Source organism: Chiloscyllium punctatum, chromosome 24 (assembly GCF_047496795.1).
Source record: "Chiloscyllium punctatum isolate Juve2018m chromosome 24, sChiPun1.3, whole genome shotgun sequence".
Taxonomy (NCBI): Eukaryota; Metazoa; Chordata; class Chondrichthyes; order Orectolobiformes; family Hemiscylliidae; genus Chiloscyllium; species Chiloscyllium punctatum.
In genome coordinates this window covers 38,992,031-39,018,010 of record NC_092762.1, presented here as the reverse complement: position 1 = coordinate 39,018,010, position 25,980 = coordinate 38,992,031, and the positions used below count along the sequence as shown (strand labels likewise).

The 25,980-nt window shown below is 40.8% G+C and overlaps 1 protein-coding gene across 8 annotated transcripts in view; it reads left to right on the top strand.

Annotated features, from left to right (window-relative positions):
• The window catches only part of eps15l1a (epidermal growth factor receptor pathway substrate 15-like 1a), a 377,875-nt gene that overhangs the window by 108,500 nt on the left and 243,395 nt on the right, over positions 1–25,980 (top strand). For 6 of the 8 annotated variants that reach the window (XM_072593643.1, XM_072593649.1, XM_072593642.1 and 3 more), the window contains exons 3-7: positions 3,751–3,840; positions 13,490–13,537; positions 13,624–13,719; positions 16,005–16,070; positions 18,595–18,720. In XM_072593643.1, the coding sequence (XP_072449744.1) occupies positions 3,751–3,840; positions 13,490–13,537; positions 13,624–13,719; positions 16,005–16,070; positions 18,595–18,720 (426 nt within the window). The remainder of the gene's footprint in view (positions 1–3,750; positions 3,841–13,489; positions 13,538–13,623; positions 13,720–16,004; positions 16,071–18,594; positions 18,721–25,980) is intronic. The other 2 variants (XM_072593645.1, XM_072593644.1) reach the window with 2 other exon arrangements.

The window sequence follows — 25,980 nt, the reverse complement described above, 5'->3', positions numbered from 1 at the left end:
ATTTTGGGGTCCATGTTCATTGATCCCTCAAACTTGCCACCCAAGTTGAGAGGGTTGTTAAGAAAGCATATGATGTGTTGGCTTTCATTAGCTGGTGGATGGAGTTTAAGATCCGCGAGTTTATGCTGTATAGAGCCCTGGTTAAAACACACTTGGAATATTGTGTTCAGTTCTGGTCGCCTCATTATAGGAAGGGTTTGGAAGCTTTAGAGAGGGTGCAGAGGAGATTTACCAGGATGCTGCCTAGTTGGAGGGCATGACTTATGAAGGAAGGTTGAGGGAGCTGGGGCTTTTCTCATTGAGCAAAGAAAGATGAAAGGTGACTTGATAGAAGTGTACAAGATGATGAGAGGCATAGATAGTGTGGATAGTCAGAAATGTTTTCCAAGGGTGGAACTGGCTATCACGAGGGGTCATAATTTTAAGGTAATTGGTGGAAGGTTTGGGGAGATGTCAGATGTAGAGTGGTGAGTGCGTGGAAGGCACTGCCAGCAGTGGTGGTAGAGTCAGATACATTAGGGACATTTAAGCGACTCTTGGAAGATAGTACATTGAAGGGTATGGAAGTTAGTTTGATCTTAAGAGTAAGATGTAAGGTCGGCACAACATCGAAGGCTGAAGGGCCTGTACTGTGCTGTATTGTTCTATGTTTGGAGACTTAAGTTCGAATCCCACCACGGTAGTTGGTGGAATTTGAATTCAATAAAACAAGTCTGGAATTAAGTGTCTAATATTAACCACAAATCCATTGTTGAATGTTGGGAAAAATTCATCTAGTTCATTAATGCCCTTTAGGGAAGGAAACTGCCATCCTTACCTGGTGTGGCGTATATGTGACTCCAGACCCATATCTGTGGTTGACTCTTAACTACCCTCCAGCGAGATGGCCACTAAATGCTGGCCTGTCCAGTGATGCCCTCATTCCCTGAGTATTAAAAAAGTTGCTGTGGGGAGATGATTTCAAGCCATTTAGACACAGAACATTGAAGTTGATTTTGAGATGTTTTAGACTCCGTACAGTGTGGAAGCAGGCCATTTGGCTCATCCTGTCCACATCAACCCTCCAAAGAGCATCCCCCCAGACCCATCCCATCTCTGTATCCCTGCATGTTCTATGGACAAGCCATCCAATCAACATATTCCTGGACACTATGGACAATTTAATATGGCCATTCCACCTACCCTGCAAGTCTTTGGATTGTGGGAGGAAACCGGAACACCCAGAGAAAATGCATGCGGACACAGGGAGAATGTGCAGTGTTTTCAAAGACAGTTGCCTGATGTTGGAATTGAACCCTGGTCCCTAGCACTGTGAGGCAGCAGTGCCAACCACTGAGCAGTCATGTTTAAATGCTTGTGGAACTGGTTTCAAGAAGGACAGTTGCATGTTCAAATGGAGGAGGAGTGGAGATAATGTTGGTGGAATTTCTCTAATGCTCTTATGCATCAGTGGTATATAGTCTGGGTCTCAGTGCTGTGCAGGAGCATAGTGATGACAACTATTCTGTGCAGTAGAACACTTCAGGAGGTGTTTATTGTTAAGCACTCACTGTTGTAGTCTATGAAAGGCTTAATTAAGAGCAGCCAGTTTGGTGTTGAATCTCTTCGCCAATGGTAGCCTTTTTACTGCTGACTATCGAGGCATAGAAATATCTATCATATTCTCAAATTTTCTTCAATATTTAAGAAAGATGCAATGTTCGACTGTCCATTTCTAGGTTCACCTGAGTTTTATTTTGATAAGGATAGACTGATTTCCTTTGGAGAATTGAAGAGGTTGAAAATGTTTCACAAACTGGTTTAGAATGTGCATTAGCAATGTAGTCATTGGCATAGCGTGGGTCTTTGTGGAGGGCTGAATGGCCTTGCTTCCACTTCTATATCTTATGGTCTTTTATATCTGTTGTGGTTTGTTTAGTTTTGACATTGCAATGAATGAGGTTGAATGGTTTTCTATCCAAGTGGCATTTATTGTTGACAAATATTTGAATACCAATCATTTTGGAAGTGAGTAACCAATGTCAGGTCAATTGTAAATAGCATCAGGCCATCATGTAGCCTTGCTTGGCTGCAGACCAATTTTGGAGGACCAAATTCCTTTGGTCACAGGGTGATGTTTTCCCTCTTCAGCTAACAGTACCAACTGTCAGTGGTGAAAAGGACATTTTCAAAAAGCTCCAACTTGAATCCACAGTGGCTGCTGATAGTCACCAGGCTACCCCCCAGAACTCTGGTGGAATCGAATGATGATCTGCTATTAAGGAAAAATACACACAAAAAAAAGCCAAACAGATAAGAAACTACAAAGCCTGCAGCACTGATGCTTTTCCAGCTGAGATTTTTTACTGCTGGCAAGGTTTTACTGACATCAATCCTATGGATGTGGGGAAAAAAAAAGAACTCTAAATGCTCACCCTGCATCTGCCCCAACCCCAAAAGTAGGGAATGTAAGTTTCCAACTTGAGAAATGTGATAACTGTAACTGCCTTCAAATAGGGAGATAAATCGTGCTATGGAAATTATGAAGATATTTCCATCTTGTTTATTGCAGGGGAATTCCTGACACAGATCGTCCTGAATTGCCCATTTCCTGTAGCTTAAGAAAGCTTCCCAGAGACAGGCTGTGGTTTTAGTTCTTCCATAGGAACCTGTGACACCAGTCATTTGTTGCAATTAATATCCAAGAAAAATATAGCTGAATAACATCAACAATACTTCATTGCACTCTTTGATCTGACCGTGGAGGCTTGTATATTGTGTTCTATGGATGTTTGAAAAATTGTTTCAAATTTATGAGGATATGACTACAACTGTTTTTTGAGGGCAATTTGAAGCTTACGTCGCCAGAATTCTGCCATCATCACCGAGTAATTGAATGTTGACTTTCTACCTGTTCTACTTTGTAGGGAAGATAAACCTGAATGAAATTGGTTAAGTTGAAAGTTTTGCTTATTACAATCCAGTCTAACAGGTTTTGGTAATTCTCATGTGAGATGTTTAGAACATTTTTTTGCATAAAGTTCTAATTAAGTATTTGTAGCATTCAAATGTTAAGCAGTAAATGGGTGGAGCTGCACTGGGTGTTTAGATTCAAGGTGACTGCAAAGTAGTGTCAAATATTGCAAAATTGTAAACCTAATTCAACAAAAAGTATACAAGGTTTCAGCTCCTTTTCAAATCATATTTTAATAGCAACTTAAAACAAAAGGCAACATGAATTTTTCTAGCATCCATCATCATCTTGAGATGTTCCAAAGCATTTTATAGGTAATGAACTACCTTTGGGCTGTTGTTGGTGTTATAATATGGAAAACATGCAAATATGGATGAAGTAAATGATCATATGTTTTAGGTCTTGGTTGAACGGCAAATATAGCTCACAACAACAAAAGAATGTCTTAGTTCTCTTTAAATAATGCTGTGGCAAGTTTTACATTCCTATGGGAAGGCAGCTGGGTGTTCAGGATTAACATCTGATTTGAAATACAGCACTCCCGACATTGCAACACTTCCTCAGTAATACACTGAATACCAGCTCAGATTATGTGCTAAAATCTCTGACGTTTGGCTAGAATTTGCAGCCTTCTGATGAATCGATGAGCCAATAATGAAATTTAAATTTATTATTTTACATTATATTCAGTTTTGAATTTGGTAGCAATTTGTGCAGAAAATTTTAGAGATACAAGAGAGGCAAGTGTTTGTGCAGGGAGTGACTGATGTGTGCTGAATAGGTGTTTCTGTTTATAGGTGGATCCAGCTCATACAGGAAAGGTTGGGCCAAATGAAGCAGCATTGTTCCTGAAGAAGTCTGGTCTCTCTGACGTTACCTTAGGAAAGGTAAGAATCCTGCAAAACAAATCTCCTAAACCAATAGTATTTCTGTTATCTAGGATGTTAAATGATGAAAATGTTAAACGATGAAAGGAATGTTTAATAGTTGACAGAATTAGATAAGTTCTGTATGTTCTGTGTTAAATGGTTTCACTCAACTCAATGAGGGTGACAGTGTTGAACTCTACCTCCAGATGTGTCTTCTTGAGCACATATCTGTACTTTATCAACTCTGATTTCCTAATGCTGGCCCAGTTTGTTGGAAAGTTATGTTGAAAAGGGAATTTGTAATTAATGCTGACAGACAATTGAGTCCAGTCCTGGGAATTTCGAGGCAACTGAAGAGTCCACAGGAGCAGATTCAGTTGAGACAATGGTGGTGCCTCATACACTGGTGCTGTCAAGGTGGAAGTATTAGATACCTGCCAACTATGTTATACTCACAAATAAGCTGTTCAAGTGCCAGTTTAACTGAATCCTTAAATGCATAAAGTGTTTATCAAGTACTTAAATGCATCCTTTCTTGAAAGGGCCATCACTGCCAGTAAAAATTGCTGGATAAATCTTGTTTCTGTCACTGAATTCACACCAGAATGTTGCTTTGAGAAACTGTACCTGACTATGACACTTTCTCAGTGAGAACTCAACAGAGCCCAAGTTAGGAATTGACTGGAGAGAATTTGGCCATGAATTCATCACTGCAACAATCTACTGAGCTGTCAGACCCTGGGTACTCTCTGTAGGCCATGTGATCAGTATTTAAGCTGTTAACTATCCGGGGTTGTCGGACTTAGCTAGTTGTGGTATTTTAAGATGTTTGATGCTTAAAATATCTGCTTCTACAGTGACTTATTCACTAAGGAGTAGCACCATTTGTCCATGTTAGAGTAAAATATTGCAAAATATTTGTTGCACTAATTTTGTTTTTGGCTGAGTTTAATGCTTGTGTGAAAGGCAGGAAAGTGATAGATTGAGGGTGTAGTTACTTTCTGATCCCACTGTCTGTGCTGAACACATCCAGACCAGGTTATTGCTAGAGCTCTTCCAGTGCAAGCTGGGATGAGGCCTCACTGTTTCCTGATAACAGATGGTAGTACTCGCATTGGATCATATTGTGTTGTGGTGCCATCCTTCTGCTAGTAAAGAGATTTCCTGCTGTCATTTCTCCCTCTTCTTTTAGGAAGTCAGGCAGCATTCTTGGAGAAGGGAAGGTATGGTTGACTGTTCAGTTCTGAAACATTTAGAGCTGGAATACACCTAAGACCATAAGGAATGGGAACTGTTTTGCCCCTCAGACGTACTCCAACATTCAGTAGGAGCATGGCTGATCCAGCAATCCTCATCCATTTTCTCCATTACCCTTAATTTTCCCACTGATCAAGAATCTTTCTTAGCCTTAGGTGCACACAATGCCTCTGCTCCCATAGGTCTTGGGATAAGGAGTTTCAAAGACACTCAACCCACTGAGAGAAGAAATTCCTCCTCATCTCAGTCTTAAATTGGCACCCCTTTATTCTAAGATGATGCTGTCTGGTGTTAGACACTTTCATGAGGGGAAACATCCTCTCAGTATTTACCCTGTCAAGCCCCTTAAGACATGAAGGAACTGTGACCTTGTCGAGCAGTATGTATATTATAATTCAGTTATTGTTGTGAACAGTATGAACATGATGTCCAGCACTGTTGATTTAATGAACTGCAGCACTCTGAAAATGAATGGATAAGCAAGCTTGTAGTTTTAATCAATTGAGAATAGTGGCAAAAGATGGATACCTGAAACTGTATTTACGTTAACTTTAAGCAAACAATACTGCAGTAAAGATCACAAATTTTAATTATTTTCTTCATAACCAGCATATGAACGTTGCATCCTTTGGGAATACTAAATGATAAAATGATGTTTGGGCACTATCCTGGAATATTCCATCATTGTTTGGTAAATATGTAGTGGTCGTTACTTCTGGTCATCATATCCCACCCTCTAGTGGTGGCAGCATGTTACATAATTCTTAATTATTACGAGATACAAGTATGATTAGATTTGCAGTCTGCAGTAGCTATCAAAGCAAAGTTACTTTCTTCATAGTGTTTATTTGGATTAGTATTATATTTTACACTATTTTATGGCTCGAAGAATAAATGCTTGCATATATACTTGTATTTATACTAATAAATACAAGCGATAATTAATATTGAGTACATTGTGTGAAGTCTGTGATTGAGTAATTAATTGTTGAGGCTACTATGACCAAGCAGCATTGTGAAACATGTGAAACTGAAAACATGTTTTTATCAGAATCTTTAGCTGATTATTTCCTGATAATTAATGGTAACAACCTTATCCATGGTCTTTGTATGAAAGTCTTCACAGCTGAAAGGCAAAATGCATTACTCAAGTTTACCCTGGTTATATCAAAGGGAATAAAGCATGTCAAATCTGGGGTCATCCCTGCAATATGAATTGTGATAATGTTGGTGCAATTATTTTGAGAAATTAGTTGAAGACGAATTCAAAACTCTGCTTTGGCCGTTTGTGACATTGATGTAATCCACATTTCTCCGAGCTTTACTGTGATAAGTGACTTACTATAACTGAGAATAGGCAGCTCTAGTAGAAGCTTGTGTTTGATACCAAGGTAGAGGTAGTTTAAAAGCCCTTGCCCAATTTTTGTGTTGTAGTTATATATTTGATGTTTGAGGTACTGGTGAGATATTAAAGGGTTAATTTGCTTTGCTGACCGGCAGGAAATTGGATGTCCCAGGGGTAGGGTGGTATGTCTCTGTCTTACAGATGGAATGTAAAGAGTTTACATTCTCACCTCTTGCCATTCAGAGCCATTTGCATGGCCATTTCCTAGCTATTCAAAGTAAAAGAATTAACACGATCATCCCCTATTCATAAATCAATAAGAACATTGCAGTTAAATTCTAACCACATCCTGTAGATAAAAAAACAATTTACAACAGATCTGGCTATTAAGGGATGATTTACGTTGCATTGTTTCTGGAAACAGGTCACTGCATTGTGTCTTGTGACTGTGGGGGAGTGGCTGGGAGTTGTCTTGTGGGCATTACTGACTGTAACGTGAAACTCTTGTACTGTATAAAGGAAGAATTGTTTCCTTTGTTCAGAGAGATCTTTGACACTGCTCCGCAAGCCCTGTGAAGTGTGTTAAGGGGTCCTCCAGAAAGCTTGTACTTGCTTAATAAAATTTTGGTTGTTCACAGAAGTTGGCATGTTGCAGTTGCACCAAGGGTGTAAGGATCTCCAGAAAAAGAATCTAACACTGATCCTTGTATTTTGGGGTCTCACTACTTAGGATTTTTGGTTTGTACAGACAAAATGCACCCTTTCTGTCAGGTTTGGGTTGAATTCAAAAGGAATGAGTGGTAGTGAAAGGGTACATTAAGTGCAAAGAAAAAGGAGTAGCCATTTAGTCTCTCCAGCCCGGTCCACAACTTATGGTTGAGCTGTGGCTGACTGCCATAAAAAAGGGGAGGGCAAAACTAGATTATCTATATGGGTGGCATGGTAGATCAATGGTTACCACTGCTGCCTCACAGCACCAGGGACCCAGATTCGATTCCCGCCTCGGGCGACTGTCTGTGTGGAGTTTGCACATTCTCCCCGTGTCTGTGTGGGTTTCCTCTGGGTGCTCCAGTTTCCTCCCACAGTTCAAAGATGTGTAGGCTAGGTGAATTGGTCATGCTAAATTGCCCATAGAGTTAGGTGTGTTAGTCAGGGGTAAATATGGGTATTGATTCTGGGTGGGTTACTCTTCGGAGGGTCAGTGTGGATTGGTTGGTAGGGAATCTAATCTAATGCTTAGAGGATGGCCAATTTCAGGACAGATCTGTCCCAGGTAAATTAGAATGAAAGATTGGCATGCAAAACTGTAAAGGATCAATGGACCGCTTTCAGAGGAGATGATTAGGATACTGCTGAGGTACTTTTCCAAAAGCCAGACCCCTCTAGATGATGCAAGAGTTAGAGAGTAAAATGATGCCAAAGACGAGGCATATGACATGTGCCAAGCTGACCGTGCAAGAGAGTGTCAGGTTTACCATTGAATGTTCAGAGGGCTAACAAGAAAGGAAATTAGGGATGGATTGAGAATATGGGAAGAGATTGACAGCTAATATAAAGAAGAATTCAAACGTTACCCTAGTAAAACTCAATATGTATGGCAGCATCTGTGGAGAGAGAAATAGACTTAACTGGTATGATTCTTCATCAGTTCTGAAGACAGTTCGATACAGTTGCCTTATGACTACCACTGAGGCCTGACCAATGCTTACTGTTTGAGATAGAAACATTGTTCAAAAGCTACAACCTGGTGGGCCTGAATGATGTGCCCATGAGTACGACACAAGCACTTTAACAGGAAGTTGCCTATGTTGGATTATTGACTGCTGGCTGAAGGAGTAGGTATTAATGAAATTCAAACCAGTATTCCTAATGTTTAGCTGTTGCAGCTTCATAATTCCATCAAAATGATTGTTCCATCCTGTTACTCTTGGATCACGAGAACAGTGTACTTGGCTCCAACTCTGCAGCTGCCCTGTCCTTTCAGGTACTCATTTTCTCTTCTTCACTATCACTCTTCCCTTCTCCTTTTCCTGGAATGATACAGGGTAGAATGAGGTAATTTGGCCCATTATGTTCATGCTTATTGAAAGTGCTACCCAATTTGATATTTTCCCGTCCCGGTTCTTTCCCTAAACCCAAATAAATGTAGTGATTTCATGTATTTAATTTAATTCCCTTTTGAAATTTAATATTAGTTATGCTATCACTTTCAGGAATTGCATTCCAGCCTATGACAACTTGCTGTTTGAAAAAAAATCATCTCTTTTCTCGAAGACAAATTTAATCTCATTATTGTTGCTTCACCTGAAATCTATAAACTCCCTGATTGAAATGGGACCATTCATCTGTGTTGATCAGAACCACACTTCGTGTTGTGCATGTTGAGCTGCAGACAGCTGATTAACTATTGGACTGTCCTTTAGTTGCTGTGGAAGTACAGTACTTGACAGAACATTTACAGAACAGAACATTTACAACCTGTTATTAACTTATGCAGTGAAACATGTTATGGAGAAGATCACTGAAATTTGTGGTAATATATCCCTGGTGTGACCGTCTTCAACCTTGAACACTGCTTTGTTTCCAATTGTTAGTAAAAACCTGTATTTATTATTTGTTTTGATTCAGCTGCACAATAGGTTAGATATTTCCGTGTAGAGACTGGAATGATCTGGCACACAATATTCTTGTGCTACAAATATTTGCGACAAAGAGGACTGAAGTGTAAATTCCACAAATTCTACAGTTTTGTCCTTGTTATCCTATTCTTGAGTGAGCTGCTATTAAGATAACGTACTAAACTGACAGGAGGTAAAGTGAATATTGCGTAATATTTGGACAGTCAGCTGTTGTGTAAGGGGAATTAAATGATGGTTATGTTTAAATTCTAATTAAGGTTGCAAGTAACCTTTGCAGTATATCTATTAGCTTCCTGCTTCTGTGAATTACAGTCCCCACATTTTCATACTTCTCCCTTGATTGACTTATAATAGTTTTATTCCTGTATTCTAAAATTTGTAAGTTAAAAATCACGCAACACCAGGTTATAGTCCAGCAGGTTTATTTGGAAGTACGAGCTCTGAAAGCTAGTATTTTCAAATAAACCTGCTAGACTATAACCTGGTGTTGTGTGATTTTTAACTTTGTCTACTTCAGTCCAACACTGACACCTCCACATCATAAAATTTGTAAAATAGTTTTACTGAATAGACTTTCTTCTCAGAGCCTGTTGTTTATTATAGGTTCATGTTCTACTGCATTAATTTATTTGATACGGCTGTCTGTCTGCTGGTCCTGTCAATAACTGTGAATGGTTACATATGAATGTGGAGTAGCAGTAGGCCACTTCAGCTCTTCCTTTGAACCAGCTCTTCCATTCAATAAAAGTATGCTGATCTGATTGTAACCTCAGTACATTTTCACACCTACCTTTCACCTTCTTGATTAATAAGAATCTATCCACCCCTGCCTTTAAAATATTTAAGGACTCTGTTTCAATGACCTTTTCAGGAAGAGCACTCCAAAGACTCACGACCTTCTGAGATAAGAGTTGCCTCATCTCTGTTTACAAAGGGAGCTCTTTGATTTTAAACAGTAGCCCTTAGAATTATGTATGTTTAATCATCTCTTACTATTCTAAAGTACAGTGAACACAAGACAAGTCTGTCTAACCTTTCGTAGAGTCATAAAGCAAAGGGATAGGCCGTTCGGCCAAAAGTGTCCAGCCATGCTAACCCCATCTGGGCTAAGATGGTGTGAGAGAGAGAGATTGATTGTGAAACAATGTGAGGAAGTGTGTGGGAGAGAGTGAGAGAAGAGAGAATGTGAGCAAATATGTGTGAGGGAATGTATGTGAGAGCGAAAGTATGTGAGTGTGGATGTGGGTGTCTTGTCCATTTTATGAGGAAAGTGGGCAGAGAAATGGCAAATGGAACTTAATGTAGCTAAGTCTTGCACTTTTGAAAATCAAATAAAGGTAGGAGTTTCATGGTGAATTGTAGGACCTTAAGGAATGCAGTGGAACAGAAGGACCTTGGAGGTCAGGTGCACAGTTTTCTGAAAGTGGAGTCATAGGTAGACAGGGCAGTAAAGGTGACTTTTGGCACACTGGCCTACATCAGTCATGGCATTGAATATAGAAGTTGGGAAGTTATGTTGCAGTTGTACAGCACACTGGTGAGGCCGCACTTGGAGTATTGCATTTTGTTTTGGTCACCTTGCTGGAGGAAGGATGTTATTAAACCGGAAAAAATGCACAAGAAGTTTACACGGATGTTGCCAGGCCTCAATCGTCTGAGTTATGGGGAGAGATTGGACACGCTAGGTCTTTTTTCTTTAGAGTGTAGGAGACTGAGAGGGGATCGTATAGAAGGGTGTAAGGTCATGAGAGGCATGGATAGGGTGAATGCACTCAATCTTTTTCCCAGGGTTGGGTAATCGAGAACTAGAGGGCATCAGTTTAAGGTTAGAGAGGAAAGGTTAAAAGGAAATCTGTGGGGCAACGTTTTTCCACAGAGGGTGGTGTGCATATGGAATGAGCTCCCAGCGGAAGTGGTTGAGGCGAGTACATTAACAACATATGTAAGAGGCAATTGGATAAACACGTGGATAGGAAAGGTGTAGAAGGATATGGGTCAAATGCAGGGGAACGGTGTTAACGTGGATGGACGTTTTGGTAAGCATGGACCAGTTTAGGCCAAAGGGCCTGTCTCTGTGCTGTAGGACTGTGACTTTTTACCACTCCTTGGATGCTGCCTGACCTGCTGTGCTTTTCCAGCACCACTCTAATCTAGACTGGTTTCCAGCATCTGCAGTCATTGTTTTTACCCTGTGACTTTATATGACAGGTTCAGTTCTGTTTCTGGTCAATGATAGTTCCCATGATGTTGATCGTGCGGGATTCAATAATGTAATGCTGTGGAAAGTCAAGGGTAGATATTTAGATTCTATTTAATGTAAGATGTGGTGTAAATATTATGCGTAACTTATTAGCCCAAGTTGGATGTTGCAGAAACTTGGGTTTCTATAATTCTGCCTTAATCATCCATTTTTGTGATACAGCATTGATTCTTTTGGTAAATGATGCTTTACATAAAATTGTTTTACTTAAAAGTTATGCTTTTTGGGAGAGTAGCAACAACTTTTAAGTGAGGGCTTCCCGTATATTATCTTCAAAACTGTTATTTGATTGGGTAGCCCACATAAATAATTTAAAAATCAAAGCTTGCTGGATCTGTCAAACAACACCCATGTTTTCTAATAGTTTTCAAGCTCTCAATCTGGGAACAAAGTGCATAATTTAAATCTTTGGAGAACCTTCTTGTTCTTTTACATGCTTGGAGTTAGATCATCCATTATCTAAGTTTTTTTCCGAGGTGCTACTTTTAATTGTGCAGAACCTTGTGCTGGTTTGAGGATAATGTTATGATTCGTTTTGAGACCACGGATGGTACTGCTTTGTGATTGGATGACGTTAAAAATAAACCTTTTGGTCTATAGCCTGGGTGTTGTGTGATTTTTAACTTTTAATTTGAATATAGGTTAACTTGTAGCTGCAATCAATCCAAACATCTTTGATTTGCATATGCATTCGGGTGCTTTATGGGTACGTTTCTAGTTATCTACACTTAATTCTGAAAACTGAAAGCTATCTAAACTATTAATATGAATCATGAAGCTGGATGATTGATACCTCCCCACAGATACCTGTAATTATTTCAGTTTGAATATCAGTAACAAGGCACCTATATTGCTCTTCCAGCAAAAATAAACACAAATTTAAATTTCCTAATGTGACTCCAGTGTGTAATCTCGTCTGTAACTCTGTTTACCCTGGACATTTTTTTTCAGCACCCAAAAATTCTATTGAATGGAAATAAAAATCGATGACTGTGTCACTCATGCTCATTGATGCCTGAACGGGCAGCTGGAGTTACCCAGCAATGTGCACAAAACATGAGGAAGGAGGGTCACTGGACCCGAAATGTTGATTCTGCTTTCTCTCCACAGATGCTGTCACACCTGCTGAGTTTTTCTTGCATTTTCTGTCTTTGTTATGCATAAGAGCTTCATGTGAAAGGAATGAGAGTCTGGTGGGAAGGGTGTGGCTGTTGTCTAGTGGACCTTTCAGGAATCAACAGCATAGGTAGCTAAAGGTCCATTCTTCTGACATTAGTTTAGGTTTCCTCCAGGTGCTCTGGTTTCTTCCCACAATCCAAAGACATGCAGGATCAGGTGAACAGGCCATGCTAAATTGCCCATAGTGCATTAGTCAGGGCTGAAGGTAAGGGTGATCTGTGTGGGTTACTTCAGAGGGTAGGTATGGAGTTTTTGGGCCAAATGGCCTGTGTCTGCATTGTAGGGATTCTATGACCTCTATGACTTACACAGTTTTATTCGAATTAGCTACTTCTGTCTCTCTCTTCTAATGGTATTAACTCATTCCTGTTTATAGTTCAATATAGCTACAATCTATCCTTTAGTATAACCTGTAAGACTTTACTAAATATGTTGATAGACTATTGGACCGTTGCTGCTGCCATGACAGAATTCCTGCTCTATAACTAATTGTTATCTGATTGCAGTCCAGACTGAGATTCTCAAATGCTCCATATGTGGAAGTGTAAGTGTGAAGGTGTCTGGGTACTAATATTTGTAGAAATGACTTGATATTGCTCCAGACCAGTGTTTGATTTTATTTACATAAAATTCATCTAGCCGTATCCTAATTTATTTTTTTGCTGCGCTGATGTTGCCAAGATCCAAATCACTACCAATCGAAGTGCAGTGTTTTGATCTTATTGAGCTGAAGTTAGCAATATCAAATATTTTAGTATAAATTTGTCGAGATTATTTCCACCTTTAACAGTTTTATAGCCTTCAAGGCCGTTTAACTTACTATGAATTGGTGTCATGATGAGGATGAGTGTATTTAAGTCTGTTTCTGGAATACAAAATGGAAGAAAACAGTGCCTGATCATTCCTGTCTCTGTTCTTGAGTTTGTCAGGAGTGGGACAGATCCCTTTGGCTACAGTGCTTATGTAACCCTTCATTTGTTTCTGCAGATTTGGGATTTGGCAGACCCTGAAGGCAAGGGCTACCTAGATAAACAGGTATGAGAGTCATGCTTTGTCATTGATTCTGCTCCAATGATTATTCACTAATTCCTCTCATACTTAACCCTTTGTTTACATTTTAGGGCTTTTATGTGGCTTTACGCCTGGTAGCGTGTGCACAGAATGGCCATGATGTTAGCCTGAGCAGTCTAAATGTGACATTGCCACCACCCAAATTTGTAAGTGTCTAAACCTCTAAACAAATTCTAAATCAGTGTATTCTGACTGATATGAAATTAAAGGTGTGCAGTAGAATTCTCAATTGTTAATTTACACTTACTAACTTCAATTAACACAGCAGTATTTTCAACATAAATTTGCATGATTTCTCTTGTGTTGTTTTTCAACAGGAAATGTAATTGGGCATGCTATTTGCAAACACATTCTTCCATTTTCCTAAACTAGCCAAGTGAAACTGCTTGTTGTCAAGCTTATAACTGAATACCTGTTGATGTTGCTGTCATGATCAAGCACTTTTTCAAATACATAGTATCGAGTCTCCTATTCAGTACATATTCCATGAGGTCCAGCAATGGTTCAAGGTACAGTGGTAAAAGGCTGCAATTCTGTCACAGTTGGGTGACTGTTACTTGTGTGAAAGATCACTGTACAAGAACTGTTTTCCACTTTAGGATTGGTAGTGATGTATACTGGTGCTATATTGTATAGCAGCATCAGTGTGGTGCTTTAAGGCTTGGTTCAGAGGTAACACTTTACAAGTTAGTATTCAAACCCACTCCATGATTGCTCAAAATGATGCTCCAGTGCATTACTGAGAGAATGCAGCATTGTTGGACGTACCATACGTGTTGCCACAGCATTAAACTGAAGCACCATTTTCATTTTCAGATAATCATAGGGTGATGGCATCTTCTATCTTATGAAGAGAAGAGCAGTCCTCTATTGTCTTATATACATTTTTGCCTCAACCATTATCACAAATGCAGATTTTCTAGTCATTTTTTCATTTACGTGTGGCACAGAATTTCTGTATTTCCTGTATTTCCTCCATTATTTATTTGACTATATTCAAAAGTAGCACACTGGCGATGAAATGCTTTCGTTCATCCTGTCTTTTTCTGAACCATTTAATAAATGCAAGTTTATTTGTTCTTTCCCTTGTTTTCATTCTTTTCTGTGCTGTGTGGTGGAAGAGATTATGGGACGTTCTGCTATAATGCACATTTTGTCAGTGCAAATTGGCTATAACGCGTTTGGCGATTTTTGGATGTTGTTTGGATAATGTAAACTTTCTACTGAACAGGTATAGTGATTTTCTATTAGCGATCTTCTGCAGTATGATTTTCCATAGTGGTTTTCCGTAGCGTGAGGTTGCAGAAGAACACAGCTATCGTGTTATACCAGAATGACCTATAGTTGTCTCTTGTTGGTTGGGTAAGGAGTGTGAATCAGTTAGAAAATGGGAATGAAACAATGCAGAAGGAGGTCAAGAGATCCATCATGCATGTACTGTTCTTGAAGAAACCTATCAAATTAGTTGTACTCGTCTGCTCTTTCCCCATTGCTGTGAACATTTTCTCCTTGCAAATATTTATCCAGTTCCCTTTTGAAAATTATTGAATCTGTTTCCAATTCACTCTGGCCATGCATTGCAAATCATAACAATTTGCTACTTAAAAAAATGTTTTCCTCACGTTGTCTCTAGTTCTTTTGTCAATTGCCCTTAACTCATTGTCTGGTTACTGATGCTTCTGTGATTGGAAACAATTTCTTCTTATAATATCTATCAGTGTGCGCATTGATTTGAATACTGCTTTCAAGTTTATTTTCAGTCTCCCATGATAGGAGCAGAATAGCCCTAATTTCTCCACATAGTTGAAATTCCTCATCTCTAGTACTCTTGTAGTGGCCTTGCTAAGTTCTTCGTAAGTTTAGGCTCCTGAATTAAACACAATATTTAGCTGAAGTCAGTATTTTATAATGGTTTGGTTGCATGTGCTAATGTGAGTTTCATTTGTAGTTTGTACGACTGCATTGTTATTCTGGAGCATCTTTCCTGGTGTTTGTTAGTCTTGTATTCTGGGAGAATTGGGCCTGGTGTGTACTTACACTGGTGCTCTGTACTTAAGGAGGATCAGTTGCAGTGTGTACTAGTGCTATATGGTTTGGTTGCTTGACTTGAAGTACATAGTGACAGCAAAAGTTAAGGTATTTATTCAAGTTGTGTAATCCTGGAGTATCAGACATTATTATTAGATATTTCCATTTATTGTGAGTTGTTGTCCATTGTAGGTCTGAAGTAATTTAATACTATCCCAGGAAACTTGTCTTCGATAGGTAAACTTTGTTTCCTCACTGAAAGTAGGTGTCTCAGATACCCTACATTTTTCAGTTCTTATTTCATGGCTGGTAAATAAATGCAGGTATGGCTTATTCCAAGTTTTCACTATGTAGAACTTTTACGTAGTTTTTAACTAATGGATTGTTTTTTATCTTTTGGCAGCATGACAGCAGTAGTCCCTCACTGATAGCACCTCCTCCCTCCACAGACACGCAGTGGGCTGTAAGGGTGAGTCAGACAACCAATTTCATACAATCAAATAGGGTTAGTTTTCATCTTGGATAACTTTGAGTTGAGCTTAGTTTGATTGCATTGAGAGTCCCTGCTGTGAGTTCCGCATGAGCATTTTATTTGTGTAGGCTCACCTTCAATCTAGTGAGAGTAGGCTAATCATTGAGAAATGCTCTGATTTTGCACTAAATTAACATGAAAGCGACAAAGGATTACTGATAAAGGGCTTATGCCCGAAACGTCGATTCCCCTTCTCCTCGGACGCTGCCTGACTTGCTGTGCTTTTCCAGCACCACACTCTCGACAACGGATTACTGGAGCAAGGTTGGAATAATGCAATCCATCATGGTCTTCTAAAGTTGGAGGGGTTCAAAGAAGTTTTATTCTAAGTTTTACATTGACTTTACAAAAAGAACAAAGAAAATCACAGTACAGGAACAGGCCCTTCGGCCCTTCAAGCCTGCACTGATCCAGATCCTCTATCTAAACATGCCGCCTCTTTTCTAAAGATCAGTATCGCTCTGCTCCCTGCTCATTCATGTGTCTATCCAGATACATCTTAAATGATGCTATTGTGCCTGCCTTTACTACCTCCGCCTACAGCGCGTTCCAGATACCCCTCTGTTTCCACGCATTTCTCCCTTAAATGTTTCCCCTCTCACCTTGAACTTGTGACCCTGAGCAATTGAGTCCCCCACTCCGGGGAAAAAGCTTCTTGCTATCCACCCTGTCTGTACCTCTCATGATTTTGTAGACCTCAATCAGGTTCCTCCCTCAACTTTCATCTTTCTAATGAATCTACTCAACCTCTCTTCCGGCAGCCATAATGATGTTCTTTTGTGCCAGGTATAACACTAACCAGCAGAGAGTTTTCCCTGATTTCTATTGACTCTAGTTTTGCTCGGGCTTTTTGATGCCAGACTTAGTCAAATGTGACATGATGTGAAGGATAGTCCCCCTCAACTTTTTTGTCCATGTTGGAATCAAGGCTGTATAGAGGTCAGAAGCTGAGTGGCTCTAGTGGAATCCAGTGAGCAAGTTATTGCTAAGCAAGTGCTGCTTGATAGCACTGTTGATATCCTCTTCTCTTGCTTTCCTGATAATAGAGAATAGATTAGATTAGATTAGATTACTTACAGTGTGGAAACAGGCCCTTCGGCCCAACAAGTCCACACCGCCCCGCCGAAGCGTAACCCACCCATACCCCTACATCTACATTTACCCCTTACCTAACACTATGGGCAATTTAGCATGGCCAATTCACCTGGCCTGCACATCTTTGGACTGTGGGAGGAAACCGGAGCACCCGGAGGAAACCCACGCAGACACGGGGAGAACGTGCAAACTCCACACAGTCAGTCGCCTGAGGCGGGAATTGAACCCGGGTCTCAGGCGCTGTGAGGCAGCAGTGCTAACCACTGTGCCACCGTGCCACAGTGTTAGGGCATTCATTGGCTGGGTTAGGTTTGTCCTGATTTTTGTGTACAAGATTCACCTGGGCAACTTACCCTATTGTTAGGTAGATGCCAATGTTGTGTATTCCTGATATGTTAATGTGTTGGGTAGGTACTTAGCAGATGATGATGGTAAAGGAGGACTGAAAATTGTGGTTGTCATGTGAGTTTTTATAGTTCTCCTTTGAGGTGGCAACACTTTGTGTAAATGATCAAAACTTGATAGATATTTAGTGTCAATAATAATGAAGAAAGGTTTCTGGAAAAAAAAGATGACAGTTCTGGTGGGCAGACAGGAAATTGAAGTTCACAATCTGAAGGGCAGCTTGGAACCTCTTGGACATTTTGGAAGTTGCTTGACATTGCTGTCAGCATCTCTTAATGAATAGTGGATTAGGATTATGGCACCTAATGGTCTATTCCTGCTTCTGTTTTTTTTAGTTGTATCTATTACGTTATGACAGATCGAAGAGGGTGGCATAGATAGAAAGTAAATGATCAATCATCGGCTGCTAAATTATCTATATAAGGCAGAACTGACTTGAAGCGAATCAAACATTGAAAGAAATCAGATTTTAATTTTTTTTTGTTGTCTCAAAATGTCACTCAATTATTTTAACCATTGTTGTATGAGAGAAAGAAATGTTCTATGTAGTGGGCTTGTGCTAAGAAGATTATTGAATTTAGGGTGGAACCAAAAGCATCATGGTTAAAAGATAATCAGAGTGGGGTATTGATGTGGCATTGGACATTTAGAGAGAAAGTGATATAGATAAGAACTTCACTTTGTGAGAGGTCATGGATAGTAATTGGTGCCAAAAGTACTGGAGATCCTGACAGAAATGTAAAACAACTATCAAAGATGTGTGAAAACATAGGTTAAAAAATGTCTAACACAATAAATGAATGGACTGACCACATGAAAGTAATTATGGTAATTGGAACAGACCAGAAATTTCAAGACTAATGAAAGCATGTTCATCTAGTTAGCCTTTAAGACCAGCATCATTGCATTTTCAGCATGTTGGTAATAGAAAATTTTAACCCACCTTGTATCCTTCCTACAGCCTGAAGAGAGAGCCAAGTTTGATGGAATTTTTGAAAGTTTGACTCCAGTAAATGGTCTCCTCTCGGGTGATAAGGTCAAACCTGTGTTGATAAATTCAAACCTACCGCTGGATGTCTTGGGAAGGGTAAGCATGTTACATCTAAGCACATAGTTAATTTAATCCAAAACTTGTCTTGAGGTTTCAATTGTTAAATCAAAACTTGAGTGTAATGCAATTTTAGTTCATTTCATTTTTTGTTCGAAGGTAGATGCCAATGATTTAAACTAGGGCAGGTTGATGAAATAAACCTTGTTGATCTGCATGCAACAACAGAGGAGGATTTAAAACAAACAGCTGTCATCCAATTCCATGTTCAGCACTTTATCCGTGACCAGTGAAAATAGTTCTGCACTTCTTTATTCAGTGCTGTCTTCAGACTTGTTTTGAAATCTTGCTGAAAGGAATGTTACAGATACCTATGGGAAAATGTTGAATTCAGTCCATAAAAAGAATTTTGATTAATCAGGAAAGGATGAACTTTGGAGGAATATAAATTCTAATTTGTAACGTATCTTTAGAATAGAAAGTTGTCTACCTCAAGGTCCTGTGCACTCGATTGGTAAGTGGACTAGTTTTTTTGATGTTTTCAGTAGTCTTGTTGGGACTTTAGAATAGTGGGAATGGAGGTTAGCGCAGTTGAATGTTCTTCCTGCAGAATGTGGGAGGTAATGGTCACCACTAGTGTCCCTGCTGATGCCGCTGGGAGAAGTGTACCCAACTCCAGCTCATCACAAACCTCATTAGGGAATTGGAGCTGGAGCTGGATGGACTTCGGCTCTTTTGGGGGGCGGTTATTGAGAGGAGTTACAAGGAGGTAGTCACGCCTCAGGTACAAGAAGAAGGTAGATGGGTTCCTGTCAGGGGAAGGAGAACAGGCAGGCAGTGCAGGGATCCCCTGTGGCCGTTCCCCTCAACAACAAGCATACTGTTTTGGATACTGTTGAGGGAGATGACTTACCAGGGGTAAGCAATGGGCCACAGGTCTCTGGCATAGAGTCTGTCCCTGTTGCTCAGAAGGGAAAGGGGAAGAGGAGCAGAGTATTAGTCATTGAAAACTCCACAATTAGGGAGACAAATAGGAGGTTCTGTGGGAACGAGAGAGACTCATGGTTGGTGTGTTGCCTCCCAGGTGCCAGGGTTCGTGATGTCTCTGACAGTGTTTTTTGGAAACCGGAGGGGGAGGGTCCCCAAGTCGTGATCCACATAGGCACCAACGACATAGGTAGGAAAAGAGTTGGGAATGTAAGGCAGAAGTTCAGGAAGCTAGGGTCAAATCTTAGAGCTAGGACAGTGTTGTTATTTCCGGTTTGTTGCCTATGACACGTACTAGCGAGGCGAGGAATGTGGAGAGAGAGGAGCTGAACAAGTGGCTACAGGAATGGTGCAGGAGGAAGAGTTTTGGATTCCTGGATAATTGGGGCATTTTCTGGGGTCGGTTTGACCTCGGCAAAAAGGATGGTCTTTACCTGAACCAGGGTGGCATCAATACGTTGGGGGGGGCGTTGCTAATGCCCTCTGGGTGTGTTTAAACTAATACAGCAGAGGGATGGGGACCTTGTAGTTCGAGTATACAAGAGGTTGAGAGTAGGGAGGTCCGAAGTAGGGTTTCAAGGTTGCGTGAGGGCACCGGCAAGTGTGTCTACTTCAATGCCAGGAGCATCTGGAATAAAGTGGGTGAACTTGCAGCATGAGTTGGTAACTGGTATTTCAATGTTGTGGCCATTTCAGAGATTGGTTATTGCAGGTTCCAGGATTTAGATGTTTCAGTATGAATAGAGAAGGTGGTGGCCGGGGGGATGCATGGGGGGAGGCGGTGGTGAGGGTGTTGAGGATGGTGTGTGCATGTGTGTGGTCTCCGAATAGTTCCAGAGATGTAGAGGAAAGAATAGCAAAGATGATTCTGGATTGGAGTGATAACAACAGGGTAGTTATTATGGGGAACTTTAACTTTCCAAATATTGACTGCGAGTACTATAATTTGAGTACTTTGGACAAAAATGGACCCATCTGATGTGTGCAGAAAGGTTGCCTGACACAGTATATAGAGCGGCCAACTCGGGACAAAGCCACATTAGATCTGGTACTGGATAATGAACCTAGTCAAGAGTTAGATTTGGAGGAAGGTGAGCACTTGGTGATATTGACCCCAATTCGGTTATGTTTACTTTAGTAATGGAAAGGGATAGTATATACAGCAGGACAAGAGTTATAGCTGGGGGAAAGGCAATTGCAATGCAGTTAGGCGAGATTTAGGATGCAGAGAATGGGCACAATTGAAATGTGGAGTTTATTCAAGGAGCAGCTACTGTGGGTCTATTTTAAGTGTGTAGCTGTTAGGTGGGGAGGAAGTTGTTGAGCGCCGGAGCTGTGGTTTAATAAAGAAGTTGATTCTGTTGTCAAGAGGAAGAAGAAGGCTTATGTAAGGATGAGACATGAAGGCTCAGTTAGGGCAGTTGAGAGTTATAATTTAGCCGGGAAAGACTAATGAGAGAGCTAAGAAGAGCCAGGAGGGGAACACGAGAAGTCGTTGGCGGATAGGATTGAGAAAGTTGTGTGTGGAGTCCAAGTAGGTTGAAGAAGCGCTAAATGAATATGTTTCATCAGTATTCATACTAGGAAAAGACAATGTTGGCAAAGCAAATTTTAGATACAGGCTACCAGACTAGATGGGATTGAGATTCACAAGGCGGAGGTATTAGCAATTCTGGAAAGTGTAAAAATAGATAAGTCCCCTGGGCTGGATGGGGTTTATCCTAGGATTCTCTGGGAAGCCAGGGAGGAGATTGCTGAGCCTTTGGCTTTGATCTTTATGTCGTCATTGTCTACAGGAATAGTGCCAGAAAACTGGAGGATAGCAAATATTGTTCCCTTGTTCAAAAAGGGGAGTAGAGACAACCCTGGAAATTATAGACCCGTCAGCCCTACTTTGGTTGTGGGTAAAGTGTTGGAAAAGGTTACTAAGATAGGATTTATAATCATTTAGAAAGGAATACGGTGATTAGGGATAATCAACACAGTTTTGCTAAGGGTAGGCCGTGCCGCTCAAACCTGATTGAGTTCTTTGGGAAGGTAACGAGACAGGTGAACGATTGATGTGTATATGGATTTCAGTAAGGCGTTTGATAAGGTTCCCCACGGTAAGCTATTGCACAAAGTACGGAGGCATGGGATTGAGGGTGATTTAGTGGTTTGGATCAGAGGTTGGTTAGCTGAAAGAAGACAGAGGGCGGTGATTGATGGGAAATGTTCATCTTGGAGTTCAGTTACTAGTGGTGTACTGCAAGGATCTGTTTTGGGGCCACTGTTGTTTGTCATTTTTATAAATGACCTGGATGTGGACGTAGAAGTGTGGGTTAGTAAACTTGCAGATGACACTAAGGTCGGTGGAGCTGTGGATAGTGCTGAAGGATGTTATAGGTTATAGAGAGACCTAGATAAGCTGCAGAGCTGGGCTGGACTTTAATACGGAAAAATGTGAGGTGATTCACTTTGAAAGCAGTAACAGAAATGCAGAGTACTGGGTTAATGGTATGATCCTTGGTAGTGTAGATGAGAAGAGAGATCTCTGTAGGCATGTGTATAGATCCTTGAAAGTTGCCACCCAGGTTGATAGGGTTGTTAAGAAGGCATACAGTGTGTTAGCTTTTATTAATAGAGGGATTGAATTTCGGAACCATGAGATCATGCTGCAGCTGTACAAAACTCTGGTGCAGCCACATTTGGAGTATTGCGTACAGTTCTGGTCACCACATTATAGGAAGGAATTTGAATCATTGGAAAGGGTTCAGGGAGATTTACTAGGATGTTGCCCGGTACGGTGGGAAGGTCTTACGATGAAAGGCCTTACAATGAAAGGCTGAGAGACTTGAGGCTGTTTTCATTGGAGAGAAGAAGGTTGAGGAGTCACTTAATTGAGGCATAGAAGATAATCAGAGGGTTAGGTAGGGTGGACAGTGAGAGATTTTCCTCAGGTGGTGATGGCTAGCACAAGGGGACATAGCTTTAAGTTGACGGGTGATAGATATAGGTCAGAAGTAGTTTTTTTACCCTGAGAGTAGTCAGGGCCTGGAACGCACTGTCTGCAACAGTCGGCAGACTCACCAACTTTAAGGACATTTAAATAGTCATTGGGTAGACATATGGACAAAAATGGAATAATGTAGGTTATTTGGACTTCATATTGGTTTCACAGGTCGGCACAACATCGAAGGCCGAAGGGCCTGTACTGAGCTGTAATGTTCAATGTTCTAATCCTTACGGATTGTAGAATTTAGTAGTTTTTTTTATTATAACTGACTTCTTGTTCAATAAAACAGTTTATTTGATTTTTAAATGCTCAACATGCTTGAAATAAGTTTGTTCCAAGTGCAGACCTAATTTTGTAGACATTGAATATTTTACTTTCACTGTTTCCAGTTTCTGTAGCTTTATAATCTCATATTTTCTGAGATGGTATCAGACTTCTTTTCCATCCCATATGTTGTGACTTCCTAAATCTTCAACTTGCAGCCTTTAAAAAAAACATAAGAACATAATTGCACTGAGGGAGTCCAGTGTTAATGCCGTCTGGGGTATTACACTCAATCACTTCCTCTTGTGCTCAATATGTGCACGTTCACTCGCGTCATAAAGTCATTGAGTTCTACAGCATGGAGACCGGCCTTTCGGCCCAAACTGGTCCATGCCTACCAAAATATCCATGCACACTAACTCTGTTTCCCTGCACTTGGCACATGTCTTTCTAACCCTTTCCAGTCCATGTATTTATCCAAATGCCTTTTAAATGTTAATGTACTTGCCTCAACCACTTCCGCTGGCAGCTTATTCCATATGTGTACCACCCTCTGTGTAAAAATGTTGCCCCTCAGGTTCCTTTTTATGCTTTCCCCTCTAACCTTAAACTGATGTCTTTGACTGTCTGACCCTGGGAAAAGGACTGAGTGCATTCACCCTATGCATGCTTTTCATGATCTTATACACTTCCATAAGCTACCTCTCCTCAGGCTCCTATGCTTGAAAGAAAAAAGTCCTAATATGTTCAACATGCCCTTTAACTCAGACCATTGAGTCCTGGCAACATTCTTGTAAGTTTCTTCTGCACTCTTTCTGGTTTAGTCATATCCTTCTTAAAACAAGGTGATCAAAGTTGTACACAAATGTGGCCTCACCAACGTGTTGAGGAACTGCAATATAACTTCCCAACTTCTATACTCAACACCCTGCCTGATGAAAGCTGCCATCACTGCCCTGTTTACCTGTGATTCCACTTTCAGAGAACTGTGCACCTGAACTCCAAGATCCCTCTGTTCCACCATATTCCTTAAGGCCTGGTCATTCACCATGAAACTCGTGCCTTGATTTAACTTTCCAAAATGCAAGACCTCACACTTATCCATATTGAACTCCATTTGCCATTTCTCGGTCCACTTCTCCAGTTGATCAAGGTGCTGCTGCAATTTCTGACAACCTTCCTCACTGTCCACGATACCGCCTATTGTCATCTGCAAACTTACAAATCATGCCTTGTACATTCTCATCCAAATCGTTGATATAGATAACAAACAGCACTGGACTCAGCACTGACCTCTAAGGTACAACACTGGTCACCGGCCTCCAGTCCGACAAACATCCTTCCACTATTACCTTCTGCTTCCTACCATCAAGCCAACTGTGCATCCAATTTGCCAGCTCCCCCTGGATTCCATGTGATCTAACCTTCCAGAGCAGCCTAACATGTGGAAGCTTATCAAAGGCCTTACTGAGATCCATAGAGACCACATCTCCTGCCCTTCCGTCATCAACCTTCCTGGTTACTTCATAAAAGAACTCTAACAGATTTGTGAGGTTGAGTAGATTAGGATTATTTTCATTAGAAAGACTGAGGTTGAGGGGGTACCTGATTGAGGTCTACAAAATCATGAGAGGTTTAGACAGGGTGGATAGCAAGAAGCTTTTTCCCAGGGTGAGAGTTGAAAATACTAGGTGTCGCGAGTTCAAGGTGAGAGGGGAAAGGTTTAAGGGAAATACGCATGGGTAGATCTTTACGCAGAGGGTGGTGGATACCTGGAACATGTTGTCAGCAGAGGTGGTAGAGGCGGGCACGATAGTGTCATTTAAAATGTATCTAGACAGATACATGAATGGATACAGATCCTTGAAAAATAAGTGACAGGTTTAGGTAGAGGATCTGGATTGATGCAGGCTTAGAGGGTCAAAGGACCTGTTCCTGTGCTGTAATTTTCTTTGCTCTATGTTCCCATGCACAAAGCAATGAACTAATTCTTCATTCGTGTCACTTCCCCCATCAACTCCGCCCCCCTGAGCCCCCTGGTACATTCCTTTGCACCTGTAAAAGATGAAAATTCTGCTAGCACACCACCCCCCTCACCTCCATCCAGGCCCCCAAACAGTCCTTCCAGGTGAAACAGCGATTCTAACCTTTGCATTACTGCTTCTGCTATGAGTCCAGAGATGGGTGAGCCCATGGGTGTTCCGTTGATTTGTTCATATATCTGGTTGTTGAATGTGAAGTGTGTTGTGAGGCACAGGTCCAGTAAGTATGCCGTCTTTGTTGATAGGTTCAACGTCCTGTTGTCTGTTCTGTATGTCCAGCAGGTTGGCTATTGTTTCTCTGGCTAGGGTTTTGTCAATAGAGGTGAAAGGTTAGAACAAACAGTCTTACCGCAAATTCAACCCAAACTCTGGGTCAGATATGTGGATGACACCTTTGTAATCATTAAAAACACAGAAATAGAGAACACACACCGGATCATCAACGCCACACTCACAGGAATCCGATTCACTAGAGAGGAAGAAAAGGATAACCAACTCCCATTCCTAGACGTGATGGTACAGAGAACACCGAACGGAGAATTCACCACAAAGGTTTACAGGAAAGCTACACACACAGACCAAGTCCTAAACTATGAAAGCAACCACTCCAACACACACAAACGAAGTTGCATCAGGACACTATTCAAAAGGGCCACAACACACTGCAGCACACCAGAATTGCAAAAAGAGGAAGAAGAACACCTCTACAATGTATTCGCCAAAAACGGATACCCACGCAATTTCATCAATAGATGCCTAAGGGAAAGACAACGGAACGAGGTACATGCCGTAACCCAAAGGACTAGCCACACTACCATACATCAGGAGCATTTCCGAACTGACAGCCAGACTACTACGACCACTAGGACTTATAACAGCACACAAACCAACAGCCATTCTTGGACAATAACTCACCAGAACGAAGGACCCGATACCTAGCATGAGCAAAACCAATGTAGTGTACAAAATCCCATGCAAGGACTGCACAAAACACTACATAGGACAAACAGG